This window comes from Eutrigla gurnardus (assembly GCF_963514095.1).
Source record: "Eutrigla gurnardus genome assembly, chromosome: 24".
Taxonomy (NCBI): Eukaryota; Metazoa; Chordata; class Actinopteri; order Perciformes; family Triglidae; genus Eutrigla; species Eutrigla gurnardus.
In genome coordinates, this window is record NC_139935.1 from 916,197 (window position 1) to 931,926 (window position 15,730).

General features: G+C 44.4%; 1 protein-coding gene across 8 annotated transcripts in view; it reads right to left on the reverse strand.

Moving 5' to 3' along the window:
- LOC311009952 (uncharacterized protein) overlaps positions 1-15,574 on the reverse strand; it is a 28,933-nt gene extending 13,359 nt beyond the window's left edge. For 3 of the 8 annotated variants that reach the window (XM_084004402.1, XM_084004403.1, XM_084004401.1), the window contains exon 1: positions 5,842-6,334. In XM_084004402.1, the coding sequence (XP_083860528.1) occupies positions 5,842-6,196 (355 nt within the window). In that variant the 5' untranslated portion in view covers positions 6,197-6,334. Of the gene's footprint in view, positions 1-5,841; positions 6,336-15,327 lie in introns of those variants that run through there. The other 5 variants (XM_084004406.1, XM_084004405.1, XM_084004400.1 and 2 more) reach the window with 4 other exon arrangements.
- Between the last annotated feature and the right edge of the window lie 156 nt (positions 15,575-15,730).

Genomic DNA, 15,730 nt, shown 5'->3' on the forward strand with positions numbered 1-15,730 from the left:
AGTTTTACATATTGTCGAAGGAAGCCGTAACTCTGAGACGGACCAGTTTAACTGGGAGGCGCCTGCAAAATGGGAAACAGAAACATCTAAATGTAAGGAAATGTTAAGTATGAAGCAGAAAAAAAGCTTTTTGTGGCTAAAAAGGAGAATTAGAAGCTTCACTGGGACTCTCAGACTGAAATTACAAGATTTTTGGATCAAATGTCTGAAACACGACAAATTCTTAGAGCCAAAGTGACTTTTTCAGACTGCTGTTTTGTCTGACCAAGCAGAAAAATATATGTAATTATGACTGTGACAAAAAAGCATTTTTGCCTAGAATATGATTTAAGTCATTTTGAAAAGTTGTCTGATTAAAGTGAGACAAAAACAAGAACTTCTAACTGCAGGACTGAAGGACATGTTTCACCCTAACAGTTAGTGCTTGTGATCGGACGCAGCTTCGTCATCTTGACGTCTTTATGCAGAGGAAAGAGGAAGGTCACATCCTACAGACCGACACTCCTCATCTCCTCCTCTCTCCTGCACGGAGAAATCCCGAACACATGTTCTCGCAAATGCTTGAATACAGATACAGATCCTTGTTGCATGAGCGGTGGTGGTGTTGTGTCAGCTGGATCCTGCAGGATTTCATCCAATTGGAGCTTGAGAACGCCGGGTGGTCGACTTCCCACTGACGGCACCTGCTATTGGTTAATCTCACAGTGACACAGCTGCTGCAGCTGCTTCCCTAATCAGGTTGAATATTTTTTTTAAATGATGAATGACATTTAGGAAACTCCCGATCTTCTGCAGAACTTTTACTAAAGATGCTGTTTCACTTCATATGTTTACATTAACATCTGGAAGCTGCCCAGTCCGACCACAGCCCTCCCACTAAACAGGCCAGTTCAGGCTCCCATGAGCAAACTATTCTCTCGCACCAGTTAGTTACACACACTTTTTTCATTTCTTTGTCGCAGTTGCAATCTCAGTCTGAGGCTCTGGATTTGTTTGTGTTTTTCTCTGTAAACCAAAATGCGAAGCAATCGAGATAAATAATGGGAGATGAACGAAAGGATAATTCGACCCATTTAGTCCTCTAAAATGATTTCAATTAGTCCAGCAGTTAATGCTACAGCATACATTTGATTTTAGAGTGCTTCCATCTGTGCTGTTACTGCTATTTAATATGACTGAGCATTAACTTGGCTGCTCCAGAGGACAGATGGGAGCTGGCATGACACCCAAAGGTGTGACCTTCGCCTCTGAAACACGTTAACCCTGCTCCTCCTCCTCCCCGTCTCCATGCTAACAGGGCCCATTGTGTGCAGGAACAACATACAGCAGTGTTTCACAGCGCTGCCGACAGCATGGGCAAACACAAAAATGACCTAATGTATTCTGTCACAGAGGATTTACTCGAGTGCCGTGTCTGTATTTTCCAACCATTTGACCCCGGAGAAACCTGATGCCTGTTTTACCGTGTGAAGGGGGAAAAGATGTTGCCAGTGAAGAGCTGGGCAGACAGATGGAGGCTGAGGAGGAAATGCGTGTCAGATGTCCATGGGAAAGTGGCTCACGAGGGACTCGAGGATGAAGCGCACACAGACTCAGTCAGTCCCAAAAGCCTGCGTGGACACAACATGCCAGTTAAAACAGAAACATCATTGAGGGTTTGACGGACTCCTCCAGCTTCCCTTTTAGGAATAATACCAGGGACAGTGCAGCCGAACCACCAACGCTAGCGGCCTTTCACCTGTCGTTTTGGTAGTTTCATCATCGTCATTTAAAATCTATCCCTCAAAATGCTCTGCAATATTTTGAACCCACAACCTTCAGCTCTCTAGGCCTTGAACTCCACCACTAAGCCACCTATCACCACACTTATACCTGTCGTTTTGTTATTTTTGTCATCGTCGTTTGGGTTTACAAGTCAAAATTCACTGTGACACCCAAGGATTGAACCCAAAACCTTCAGGGCCCAAGTCAACTATCACAAAGAGGCCTTGACCTTCACCACTCAGCCACTCAGAGACACACATGCACGTGTCGTTTTGGTAGTTTTATCATCGCCATTTGAAATCTAGACCTCAAAATACTCTCTGACACTTAAGGATTGAACCCACATCTTACAAAAACAATGCCAGAAACATTCAAGGGGCAAAGAAATAGCTGATTAACAACAACCAAACAAAACATGTTTGGATGACTATTGGCATCGCTGCAGCAGTGTTGGTATTTCTGGAGGACGACTTCAGGCCCGTTGCAACCTTCTTATTCGTCGTCTGTAATTACACAACAATTATGTCTATTCTGTGAGCAAGCGTCTAGTTTGTTGCATGCAAACATTACAGCATTATCAAAGTATGCCTGCGTTTACTTTACCTCCACATGAGGGCTGCAGTGAACCGTTTATCTAAGTGAATCTTTATGGTTCAGACTGCTCCTCTCTGTTTCAAAAGTCTCCTTGTGACACCAAACATACCAGCTAAACCAGCGGGCTCAACCATTAACACCACCAGCTGCAGTTCTACCCTTCGTGGGACCGAACCAACCAGACTTGGTGTGTGAACGTGTGAACAGCAGAGTGGCATCAGTCAACGCTTCAAATGGAGGCAACGCAGCTGTGACATCTACGGCTGCCTCTGCTCCCCGGGCAGACCTTAATCCGTGTTTGAATAAACCGAGAGCTGGGAGCAAATTAAAGCTGACTGATGTGGGATCAGCCAGGAGCTCATGTAACATCAGCTTTTCTTAAGATCAGAAATAGTCTGGCTTCTTGGCTGCAGTCCAGTTTGAATGTTGTGGAGAACTTGCAACAGGTACCATCAACTCTGAACTAGTGGAAGAATGTGTTCATGCTTGTATCTCTTTCTCTAAAACATGGTGCTGTCCCATAAAAATTCCGTCCTCAAACTCCAAAACCGCTGAATTCTACTCTTTTCCCAAAGCAACTCCATAGTGTCTCAGTGATGATTATAAAGATATTATACTGTCTGACAAGCTTCATGCTTTGTGTCTGTTTCTGTGTTCCACCTTTGCTACTGTTGCTATGGCTGCAGGCGTCACAACCAGCTCTGGAAAACAGCACGTTTCAGGCAAACAGGAAGGATTAATGATGTTTGATTGTAAATTGGCTCAATATGCAGCTTAAAAGAATAAAAGTGTGTTTGAAGGGCCGTCTGTGAAGCACGTTTCCCGGGGAATCCCCGCTCACATAGAGCTCTCTGTCAAACTTTGTCTCTGCTCATCTTCTAATGGTCCGCTGAAGACTTAACCACCCATCAAGTGTTACTGGTTTGAGACGGGAGGCGACTGGGCGTGACCTCTGACCTCTGGCAGGGACCCGAGCCTCCCAGTCTCATCCCAGTCACAAGGCTCTCTTGTTACTAACTGCGACACCGTTGCCCTCTCTCCCCAACCGAACACACAATCGCCACACTCTGTCTTGGGGGGGTAGACCACTTTCCCACCCACGGCCCCCGTCATAAATGCCACCCTCCCCACCACAGATGGCCCGATTGTTTCCCCCTCTCGAGCTTTCAGCTTTAGAGCGTTCGCCTCTAAATCCACACAGAATTCCTTCGCCAGCTGATCAGAAACTGTGAAATATGATGATAAGTGGATAACCCCGGACAGAAAGGCATGAGTAGAATCTGACTGGAGCAACGGGATGATTATTGTTCAACCAGAGAAACTACCAAATCTTCTATCCAACCACGAGAAAGTTACACGTTGTTGTCCATGTCTGCTGAATAATGTTTAGCTAAAAAGTCCCATTTTTTCCTTTCTGCGCGAGTTAATGTACGATGCAGGTGTTTGGAAATTCTCACCCAATAAAAACAGTCTAACAACGAGAACAGTGACGCCTCATATCCTGTGCAGCATAATGTTTAACGTGTGGATACAAGAAGCCACTACCACGATATCTGGATAAAAATAACAGTAATAATTCAGGGTAAACTTAAATTCTGCATCGCGTAATGGACCGTAGAGTTAAATATCCAACATCCTTATCTGTGTTTAACTGTACGGTTTATGTCTGAGATGAAAGGTTATTCAAACAAGAACTCTATGTGTGGCACATGAGAAAATAACAAGCCACTTCAACCCAGAACATTTACATTAGGTACTCCTGTGGGAAAACACACGATGCAGAAGGTTTAATGCAGCAGAGGTCACGCTGTCAGCCCCGGAGAGGAAGAGTCTGTGCAGCAACAATCCTCCACTGATGACGACTTTGCTGCACAATTTATGACGCCACTCGAAGGCTAGACGTGGGCCTCTGGAGCGTTTCCTGTCTTAAGGGTCTAAGCTCGGGGGAAGGCTTCTGTTTATGTATTTTACATTACATCGGGATGCTTTGACTTAATGCAGAACGTCACTTTCAGTGGGTTTACGTGTTTGAGCCACATAATCACAGAAAAAGTGGAATGTTTTGTTATGCATTGTAGTTAGTTGTGTCTTCAATACATAATAAATTAAAAAGCTACAAAGAACATGTGATGTTGCTGCAATGTGCAGTTGACAAGACACTCACATGAAAAGTGGCATGCAGCCTGGGACGGCGACGTGAACTCAGTGTTTTGCTTCATGCGCGTGTGCTAGACGGCGTCCTCTGGGCATGTGCAGTGGGCGGGAAGCAATAGCATGACGCCGCTGGTTTTGCATGTTTAAAACGCATTAATTGCAGCTTTACATTATTGCCAAACCATTTTTCCGCCTTCCAGGCATCTTTTATTTCAATGCAGGTCTTGGAGATTCAACTTGCAGGGACCTGAAACTCTCATCCATCACCGTTAACGCCATGTCAAATCAATCTGCACCTACAAATGCAAACAAAAATGCAACGCTGACAACGAGGAAAGCAGACGTGATGTTGACTGTGATGGACGGCTTAAAGAGGAACTCAGTCAGTGTTGGTTCAGTCTGAAGACTGGTATTTAAAAAAATATCACAAAAGGGTTTGGAGTTGGAGGGAGTGACCTCCACCAAGACACCGCAGGTTAAATGAAAGTGGTTGCTTATTTAACATTTGCAACATTTCAATGTGGTTTGAAAAATGGTCAGCTGCGATGTAAAGTTGCATTAAACGTGGCTAAAAGCATGTTTAAAGTGAATCGTGAGCTCCAAAAACAGCAATAACGTGCTCGTACACGTGTGTTACCAAAGCAAACAGACTCAACGTTTAAGCATCGACAGGAAGTGATGCAACATCGGATTCAAAATGTATCGCCAGGCAGGATACATTCTAACCCGCCGGGTTACCTTTCGGGTTACTAACTGACGGGCACGCAGGATGCCCCGGTTCCTGAGCGCCTTCAGGCAGGAGGCCACAGTCCACCGGGAGACGGCCGTCTTTCAGAGAGGCCCAGCAGCTGTCCTGCAGCACCTTGCAGAAGCTGCGGCAGGGCAGGTACGGCGGCGGTGGGGGCGCGGCAGGCGACGGGCACCTAGGTGTCAGCAGGAGGCAGAGGAACCACTCAGCGCCGTGGTGACACCCCGCCTTCCTCAGCCACGCCCACTCCTGCAGCACCGCACCCACCTCCTCCACAGACGTGTGGTTGAAGAAGTTGGGCAGCGTGAAAAACTTTGGTCGTTTGCCAGAGCAAAGGGGCCAATCAGAAGGCACCGGGAGACAAAGTGGGTCAGAAGCATTGGTGCGACTATCAGGGGGGGTCAGCGTGGAGTTCAAAACACCCGCAACAGTTTCATTGATTTCAGAAACATTAACTAGAACCCTGGTTAAATTGATAGCCAGGATTTTATCACCTTCCAAAACTGACCCTGATCCTGACCCTGACCCGGACCCGGACCCATCCTCCACCCCGATCCCTGACCCCTCCTCCACCCTCTCACCTCTGAACCAGCTTGTATTACCCGTCGTGTTAGGGATAGCACTCTCGACCTTCTCTGTCAGGCCTGTAGTAGTCCTCGTGGTCGAGGTCGGGGTCGGGGTCGAGGCCCTGACAAACTTACGAGTTCCTGTGACCACGTTGAAGTTTTCCTCTCCAACCCCAGATAAGTTGTCGTCCTCCTCCTCTTCCTTCGTCACGGTGCCATTGGCTGTCGTGGTGGCACCTGTCGTCCCTGTCGGCGTCGTTGTCACCGCAGCTGGAGCCTCTGTGGTGTCTTTAAGCAACGAGAACCACCAGGCATCCGAGCTCCCGGCGAAGAGGACCAGGAGAAGCAACAACGTCGGGATCCTCAACATGTTGCCGGCTCCTGCAACAGTCCTCTGTGTGTCTCAGCGTGCAGCAGCAGCGGTTTTCCCCCAGCGCCACCTGTTGCCAGCCGGCAAAACCCTTAAATCCAAGCTGTTCAAAGGCCACTCAGCATCCACTGAATGAAAACCCAAACTCTGCTCACAAGCCAACCAGACTCGTGTAACAGCACTTACATGGGCAGGGGGAGACCCAAAGTGCAGAGGCAGGCTTGCTGCACTGATGATGGATGTCATTGGTTGCTCAAAGTTGCCCCAACGCACACTAAAACTCCTCCCATGAGTTGATGATGGGTCCCCTAAGACCTTCTCTGCAGCACGGAGAAGGGAAAAAAAGCATGCGAGCATTCATGTTACCACAAAGACACACCCCGTTCCTGCACGGAAATAACCTCAGTAAAATATGGAGTTTTTAAAATATACACAGGCCACAATAAACAGGTTGAGTTCACGTTGTCTTCAGCAGAATGTCATGTTGAGACGCTGAACAGCAGCCTCCTCAGTCATCAGCAAGTAAGAAACTGTGTGAAGGTAAGAATACACGCTAATTAAAGTCATAATTATAAAGTGAGAGTAGGGTGAGACCGAGAAATGATTTCATCAAAAAGGAAATAAAAAAAAGTAGTGTTCATCAACAACAGTTGGTTTGATTCATTACTTTGGGGAAGATAACTAAGCGTGTGTGACAGCTTTACACGCTGGAGTGTTGGATGAAGAGGAGGCAGCAGGAGTGTGAGGCATGAATGAAAGACAGCAGCTGAGAAAGTGAGGGGGCGTATCTGATTGGGTCGATGTCTTAAGCTGCACTCCCGTGGGACGGACTCTGTTGCCTCATCTGAAAAAATCCTTGGAATATGTACCACTTCCTCGTTCTCACAGATGGGCGATAAGGAAAGGAGGGATTCCTCCCCCCACCACCATCAACACACCCTTCTTCTTCTCCCAGGCCTCCTCCTCCTCCACATGGCCCTGTGTGCCCCCATCATCCAGCTACCCGCCTCATCTGCCAAGCAAGGACATCCAGCTGTTACACATTCCAGCCCTCAGACCTCCCACGCCCACGCTGCATGACATGTGGAGGTTTGGAAGCTGCCACATTTGTGCATTCATACAAATCTGCAAATTCTCCTGGACAGCGAAGAGGAAAAGAAGACTTCACATTGGACGCTTTGTGGATTCTGTGCTTTACACTTTTACTTGTCTTCATGCAGATTAGCCGAGACAGATCCTCACTGGTGTCTTTTGCATGCATGGGTCCAAAATCTGGGACAAAACCGCACAAAACCAGTTGGAAATGATCTTCTGCTTTACAGGAAAATGTGGACATTGCTAAGTGAAAAGGGACAACATCTGAAAACAATGAGACGTGTTTTCATACAAAACAAAACAGAACAAGGAAAACGGCACACCAGAAGGCATGGAAAACTAACAAAAGGAAAGCTCATATGTCTCAGTCTTGCAGCAATTACCAAAAGCAATTTCACGGAGTGTGTTTGGGGAAAAACTAGACTTCCTGTCTAGTTGTTTTCCCCCTTTTATTTTGGTTTTGCTTATGGCGATTGTGCCATGAGATTCCTCTTTCCTTCACCACAGCAGAAGAACAAACATCATCACATTCTTCAGGAAGCATGAGACGTTTCCTGAGAAGAACGTGGATATCTTTGACATTAAAATATATATATAAACACATATTCTTGTAACCTGAGAGAGAACAAACTAGCTGAGCACAGATTTCTACAGCTATCCAGACTTTAAATATCAGAAACACATTTTCCCCGATAAGATCTTCCCATAATGTGCATTCATGTTCAACAACGTAGTCGATGCATGGCTATAAACGCCCCGCAGACTCTCCCACATATATATGTAAACCCTCCCTCTTTAGTGTCCAACACTTTTCATCAGCTGTCAGCTGCCCTGACCTGCAGAAGGCCACGGCTAGGGCAAGTAAACACACCACGGCCTTATGCTTCAGTGAGTTAGTGAATGTCAGTTTATGAAGCACCTGGTGCTTTCCATAAGGACGATTAGGCAAACTCACTCACACACACAAATAAACGCACGCAGCTATATACAATATGTTACAGTACTACAGCTGCACATTAGCGCTCCAGTGGGAATGTCTACTTCCTCCTTAAACAGTTATAACTGCATTTTTAAAGCTTCCTCCCATCCTGCCTCCTGTTTAGTACATTTCCCACAATGCCTTTCTGCAACCCCCCAGAAAATGTGCACGATCTGAACATGCTGATGTTGCCTTTGTCCCAACAGGGATGCTGGTTCCCCGCTGCCGTCAGTCTTGATGCTAAGCTACATTAGCCAGCTCCCTATGTAGATATGAAGGGCTCATTCTAAGCTGACACTAAAGAAAAACATACTTATGAATATTATATGGCATTCTATCAATAGATCCATCCACATGCTACGTTCCCACATAGACAGAATGTGCTACTTTGTCAAAAGAGCACTGGGAGATATTTGTGTTTTAAAGAGAGAAAAACGAATGAGGGGGTGTATAAATTGCAGCTGTGCTAAATTACCAGAGCGCCCAAATCTCCCTAACCTCAACTAATCGCCATGGCAACCAGATTTCTCCAGAGCCGTAAGACTGTCAGGGGACTTACGGGTGAATGTGTGTTTAACTTGCTGTAAAAACATCAGTCTGCATTCAGCTTAAAGCTTATTAATTGAATATAAATTCCCATATTTGGGATGAAGACTGGAGGAGGAGGAGGAAGTTCCTACATGTCTCCAGGATATAATCAGGCAGTGATTGGTTGCATTTCCATCTTTACAACTTGCTGCACACGGACAGTAATGGCACAGACCACACACTTAAAGGTTAACATACTTTTACTGCTATTTATCATCATCCACTTGCCTCATATCACCTCTCTGTTGACATGATATTAAATTTAAGGGCATTCATTTCAGACATATCGTAATGTTTACTGAGGCAGGTGAAATTACAAAGCCAGGTCCAAAACACAATCCGATACATTGGGGATAAACCTGAACCCCTTGGAATGACACGTTTAATGGGTGTCCACATACTTTTGGCCATGTAGCTATACGTTCATGCGCTCACAGTACTTCCCTGAACCAGCAGATGGCAGCAGCGCAGAGGCTGCAAGGTTCACAATACTATCAATGACATCACTGGTTTCAAAGGAAAGAATGCAAATAGAAGGCAATTATCATATGATATAAGGATAAAACATGTCTTAACAACAATGGCATGCATTTTACCAGGAGCTCATTCTGCCCTCATTGCAGAGCGACTTGTATGCTGTAAACTATGATGATCAGCGTTTTCTTGCAGCTTGCAACACAACTTGTGGGTATGTTGAGAGAAAATCTGAGACAAAATGTGGTTGAAAATCAGCTTGAACTAATCTATTCTTTTGACATACTTCTGTGAATTGTTTCTTAGCAAAGCACAAACCACTAACCATGAGCCTTAATCCAATTCTGACTGCACAAGTGAGCTATTACATATACATTTAACAAAGTGTGTACTTAAACAAGCACAGAAAACTTACTAAAATCTGCTCCTAAAAGTATGATTACTTTCCTAAGTGTACTCTGCAAACTAAAAACTAGATGTATTTCTTGGTTGCTGCACAGTGGATACACGATGTTTTGAATGCAGTGTAAATGCCAAAATATAAAGATGAAATGCTGCCACCTGTTGTTTAAAGTCTGGAGTACTACAGAGATGAAAGAATGAGTCTCTTAGCACCAAATCCGTATCAATATTTGTGTAATTTGGTGTAAATCTCTTAGGATTACGAAGCTAGAAACCTCTCCATTGTGGCAGTAAATCATAGCCACTCCTGCTATCTGTGCCTGCTGCGCTTCCCAGTTATCAAATAACTCAAATTCTTCAAACCGAAGAGGCAAAAAAAAAAAAGAAGAAAAGTCCCCCGTGGGGCATCTTGGCAGAAGCGCAGCAGAAATCAACACCCATGACACCCCCCCCCCCGATCTTTACAACCTGCGGTATGTTGAAGTGGGTTTTTGGCACAGACAGAAGCTGGGCATTTTCAGACGAGAGGGGGTGAGACGGTTCCCTTATCGAGCCTCAATGCACGATTCATTTAGCAACACGGGGAGCTGGAAGACGAGACAGTCGACCTCTTGTGTGGAGAATCGGCTGAATGAGGACGTTTGTTGTCAGTAAAGAATAATGGGAGGTAGGAAAATAAATCAGGGGTCTTGTTCCAGATGAACACTGAAGTGATCGACAGCAGACAATTAAAAGGAATTATGGAGCTTTTTAAGCGATTAAAAGGTCATTCTGGTTCCGTGTTGACATAAATTAAGATTGTTCTGTTGATCTCAGCTGTCAGAGGTACATTTTTGCAGCATGAAGCATGAAGCGACGTGACATTCGAGGCCTCGTAACTTGAGGCCTCAGTGCTGCAGGTGAGTTTAAATTCCTGCAGCACAGATACTGTTCTCAGGGGGCAAGTCCTGTTCATAACCCCGCTGACGCTCACAGCCAGTCGTAAAGATGGCAGAAACCCACAGACACTCATCCCGGAGCGAAGCATGTTAGAAAGTTAACCTTTATCCAAAATATGACGCTGACACAGAAGTCCAAGCTGCTCCAAAACAGTTACCTCGTTCACCCATCCGTGAAAGTATATTGTAGATACAAAGTCTAGTCTAGTCTAGAATGACTTTCCTCAGAGTCACACTCATCACCTTCCCTCATATCAGTGAACCTGCAACGCTGTGCCAACAAACAACTCCATGCATGAGCTGAACATGCACGATAAACCTGCACCTAAACCTCTCCCAATGACAAGAGTCTGTTTGGCCGTCGGCCGTGGAAACGATTAAAAGACTGATGATGGGCCATGTGAAACATGTCGCTGCCCACATGGAAAATATAAAAAATGGATGAGTCATCACTGGTTCAGTCTGAGTCTGAAAGGGATTCACTGTAGAGCCAGTTAACCTTTTTATGTCAACTATGAGTGAGCCGGTGAATAAAGCTGCTGCTGTGAACAAAAAGCTTCTGTTTCTGAGGGTGCAGTGAGAGGCATCGTGGTGCGTTCAAGTGCAAGGAGGATAGTTATGGCCTTTTACAAGAAACTAGCTTCAGGCTTCAAGTTAATCTCCTCTGCTGTTTAAACCTGCACAAACCTGCGTCGCTCTCCAATAAGTTACACATTTTAATCTGTTGTTAAACTTTAAAAAAAACTAAAAACTGCTGCTTCACTTAAAAGTAACGGGCAACAATAAAACTTCACTCCCGTCAAACTTTCTCCACACTCTGGGGGATTTGTTCCATGTTTTGCAAAAGCAGCAATTGGTTTGGATTAAATATAAGACGGTACGACAAATATAGGCTAACAATTCAGAAGAACAGAGTCTTTATTTCTGCTGGTCCAGACACGCCCGGCCTTTGTCTCATCACCAGGCGAGTCATCAGAATCAGGAACAGCAAAGACCTTCAATATGGGATTTAACAGATGCCATGTCCACGTAGGCTTAAATTAGATATCTTGCTCAAGGGCACTTCATCAAACAGTGGCAGGAGGCACAAAGATTCCACCCGATTTGTGGGTAACCAGCAGATAAGATCTTAAAGAGCGGGGCAGGTGGGAGACCCAAACCACAGCCACCATTATCACCAGTATCTCCATTATCACCACCTCAAAGCTGAGCAGCTCTGCAGCTGGGAAAACAAAGCATTCCCCAGGACCAGAGGAACACAGCAGCGTCTGCCTGGCCAGTGGAGATGGCAGATTGCATAGAAAGATGGAAGATGGAAAGCAAAACATCCTCTCGCCCCTTCATCATGATCATGCAACACTTCCGCTGTCACCGGCAGGTAGAAAACACCCCCAGCTGCCTGCCGGGGCCCTTCGCCTCCTCGATGGGAAGCTGTCATTATTTACATACTGTGGCAAAAAGGGGCTTTCATGTTCCATTTGTTACAGGTCTGATCAGTCCCACGGCTGAATGGGAGACGCACGCGGGATAAAAGCTGTAATTACACATAAAAAGGGGAGTGAACCGCGGTGAGGAAATGTCCTCCAGGCCATGTGGAAAATAAGGAGAAGCTGCGTTGTCTCCGCCTCCTCTGCTGCAGACAGATCCCATTCTCACTGACATGGAAATGGAATATATGGTTTTGTTACAGCTTGACATTTACATGACTGCTAATAAAAACAAACATAATAATCTTATGAACAACCATGGTTCTCAACGTTTGGCTTGCTTTGATATATTGTAAATTAAAAGGATATATCCTAATTACAGATCAATAATATAAACGGATTGTTTGGGAAGTCGAGGATCACTTCTACACTGTTTAGTCTGTTGTTTAGGGTTCAATTTTAAATATTTAGCTATTCTTTTCCACTTATATTTCATTCTTTTTACTATTATATATATATTGTAAATGAATAAAATCCAAAAACCTGAATAACTCAACCAACATAAGCACTTTGCGATCCCTGAACCGCAAAAAACAGATATATGTAATATGACACATCAAAGTATAAATCAGCATTGTGAAATGACACAAACAGAAATGATTGAGTGAAAAAGAAACCCAACATGCCGCCGTTGTTCCAGTAACAACAGGGCTGGTGAAACGCCCACTTCCTGTCCTGTTAGCAGCTCTTTGATGGCGAGGTGGTGACAGACGTGTCCAGTGTCCAGTCCCCATTCATCCACCCAGCCGACTCCCAAGTCTAGACTTGCCATCCAAAACCTTTAATCTCAGGGTCAATATTCTGTCCGACACAATAACAGAAACTCCTCTCTGAGTTCAACAGCACTAAACAGTAAACTCACAACATAAGTACAACAAATCAAAACACTAAACAAGACACGACAAGATGAGTAATAATACAATAATAATCAGATTCAATCTTATTCATCCCCCAGGAGATAAGAAACATTTTTTAAATCTTATCTCATAATCAACACAGATGAGCCAGACATGTTTTAAAGTGAGTCTTCATCACATCTTAATTACACCAAATCATAATTAGTGGTTCAACTGAGAGCACACCACACTTACTAATACTATAAATAACATTTAATGAGCTTCAACCTCAGCTCTTCAGGAAATAAGGAATGTTATTGGTTAGTCTTCAAATGGGTTATTTGTGCAAACAACAGCCCTAAAGCAAAATATAATGAATTTATTACGATATAAAAAGAGAAGAGCATAAAATATTTTGTGAAATGATGACTTTTCTGTCCATCAACTACATTTTCTGCAATCATTCAAAGAAACACATTTCTTAACGCATTCTTTATAAGATGGCAATTATATATATCTTCATTAATGACACATTTATTGACTTTAACCTGCAGGAATATAGACGATGGTGTAAAAGGGCCTCATGCTGAACTAGGAAATCAAAAGTGAAATGATGAGAGATAAACAGTCTGCTGTAATTATGCTTGTATTATATTCCCTTTACATCCTGAATAAACAGAACAAGGGTTTTATTACCACTTTGTGTGCTTTGATGAAATATAGAGTCGTAAATATCAGGGACCACCCGGGGAAACGTTGTGTCCCGGCATACTTTACTGCGTACATGTTAGGTAAACACCGTAAATCTGAGCGCCGTTATATCCGTTCAATGTAGAGAAACAAAACAAAGACTTCTCCTGGAAAAATCCCAAACTGACTTCCTTATTTGGTGGAGCCACTCTCATTCAGTTACTCCTATTTCCCAGAAAACCTTTCAGAGCGGCTGCTTTTAGATTAAGCAATCTTTGCGTTGGCTCATATTTCAAAACAATATCAATGTGTAAAGATGTCATAAAAATAAAATAAAAACCAAATCAAATAAATAATGCATCGTGTTTCTCAAAACGCAACCTCATGTTGCTGCATTGCATTCTGGGCTTCCGGAGATCTACTCAGACACAGATTTCTCAATTTCTGCAAATTATTGTTGGACATCAGTGCAAACATGCAGAGTGTAGAGAGGGAGGTTTACTACTTCTTTTGCTCTGCAGATATCTGAGAAAACGTCCCGATATGCAGGAAAGCAACGAGAGAGAAACACAACGAGCTGCTTCACCAAGATTCATGAAGAAGAAGCAGCCGGAATTCTTGTGTGAAGTTTGTCTGAGGGTTTCTGCATATGTCTCTACACGAATGTAAGGGCATGCCTGAATGTCAGCACGATGTTTGTGTAGCGTGTGTGTGTGTGTGTGTGTGTGTGTGGGTACATTTTGGCAAAGAGGATGAAGTGTCTGTACAGACAAGGAGCCCTGAAGAAGGGAAAATCTGAACAAACCGCAAATTACCACCATCTACGCCCACACTGTCTCTCTCTCTCTCTCTCTCTCTCTCTCTCTCTCTCACTCTCACACACACACACACACACACACACACACACACACACACACACACACACACACTATTGTCTCTATTATAACATGCTGAAAAGCTCCTTTACAAGTACCATCCCTCCCTGCACGGACCCTTAACTCTTGACTCCACACACACACACACACACACACACACACACACACACACACACACACACACACACACACACAGTAGTACAACATCATGGGCCAACCAGGAACAGGTGCAGGGGCTCAAGGGGTCAGAGTGTTCCTCAGACCCAGAGCCTCTGTTGAAGTGATCCATAACATTTCTGGATGGAAAGTCAATAAAACACAGCCTCCGGACGTTTAAAAACACCAGCGGGAGCGCAAAACAACCACGGAGAGATGCAAAACTACAAAGAAAAATGCTAAAAGAGATAGAAAACAAGCACAGAGAGACACTAAATGACCACAGCGATTTATTTTTTTCCACAAAAATGGAAAAATAAAGATGCAAAATCAAAAACTAGGCTATATTCATAATTCTTAATAGACAAGTCCAGATATTCATCCTCATTCCGGCCAGGAAAAGAGATCATGTGTCAGCAGCACAGAGCTCATTACTCACACAAACGTTTAGTTGAAATGTTAAAGTGTGGAGATGTTGTCTATAAGACGTGCTCTATTTAGAGCCAATTAACAAAAATAACAATTATTTACTTCAATAGAAACGTTCTGCTGTTTCTTCCAGCAGCGGTTTTTAATGCTAACATGCAGAATAAAACGCAGCATCTGCTCACCTCTGCGCTGAGACTCTATGCGCGTGACCGCCAACAGCAGGAGGAGGACGCAGGTCTGCGAGGTCATCGTCATCATCGACCACCTGTCGCGTCCACGCATCCCAGAATGTTTCTTATGTACTTCTTCAGAAGAATAAAACCGTGATTTAAATTCCTTCAGAGGCGCCGAGGTGAGTTCATCTCCAGCCGACGTGTTCACTCAGTATGAGGGGGAACTTTCACCGAGCGACCCGTCTACCTGCAGGCTGCGTGCACCTTTACGTACAGCAGCGCAGCGCGCAAAAGAGTCCGGCGTCAAACTGCGGGGCAACTTCCTGCGCGTTGTTTTTCAGAGTAAAAGCTCTGCTCGTGACCGCTTTCTGCAGCAACATGGTCAAAATGATAATAATATTGTTATATTATA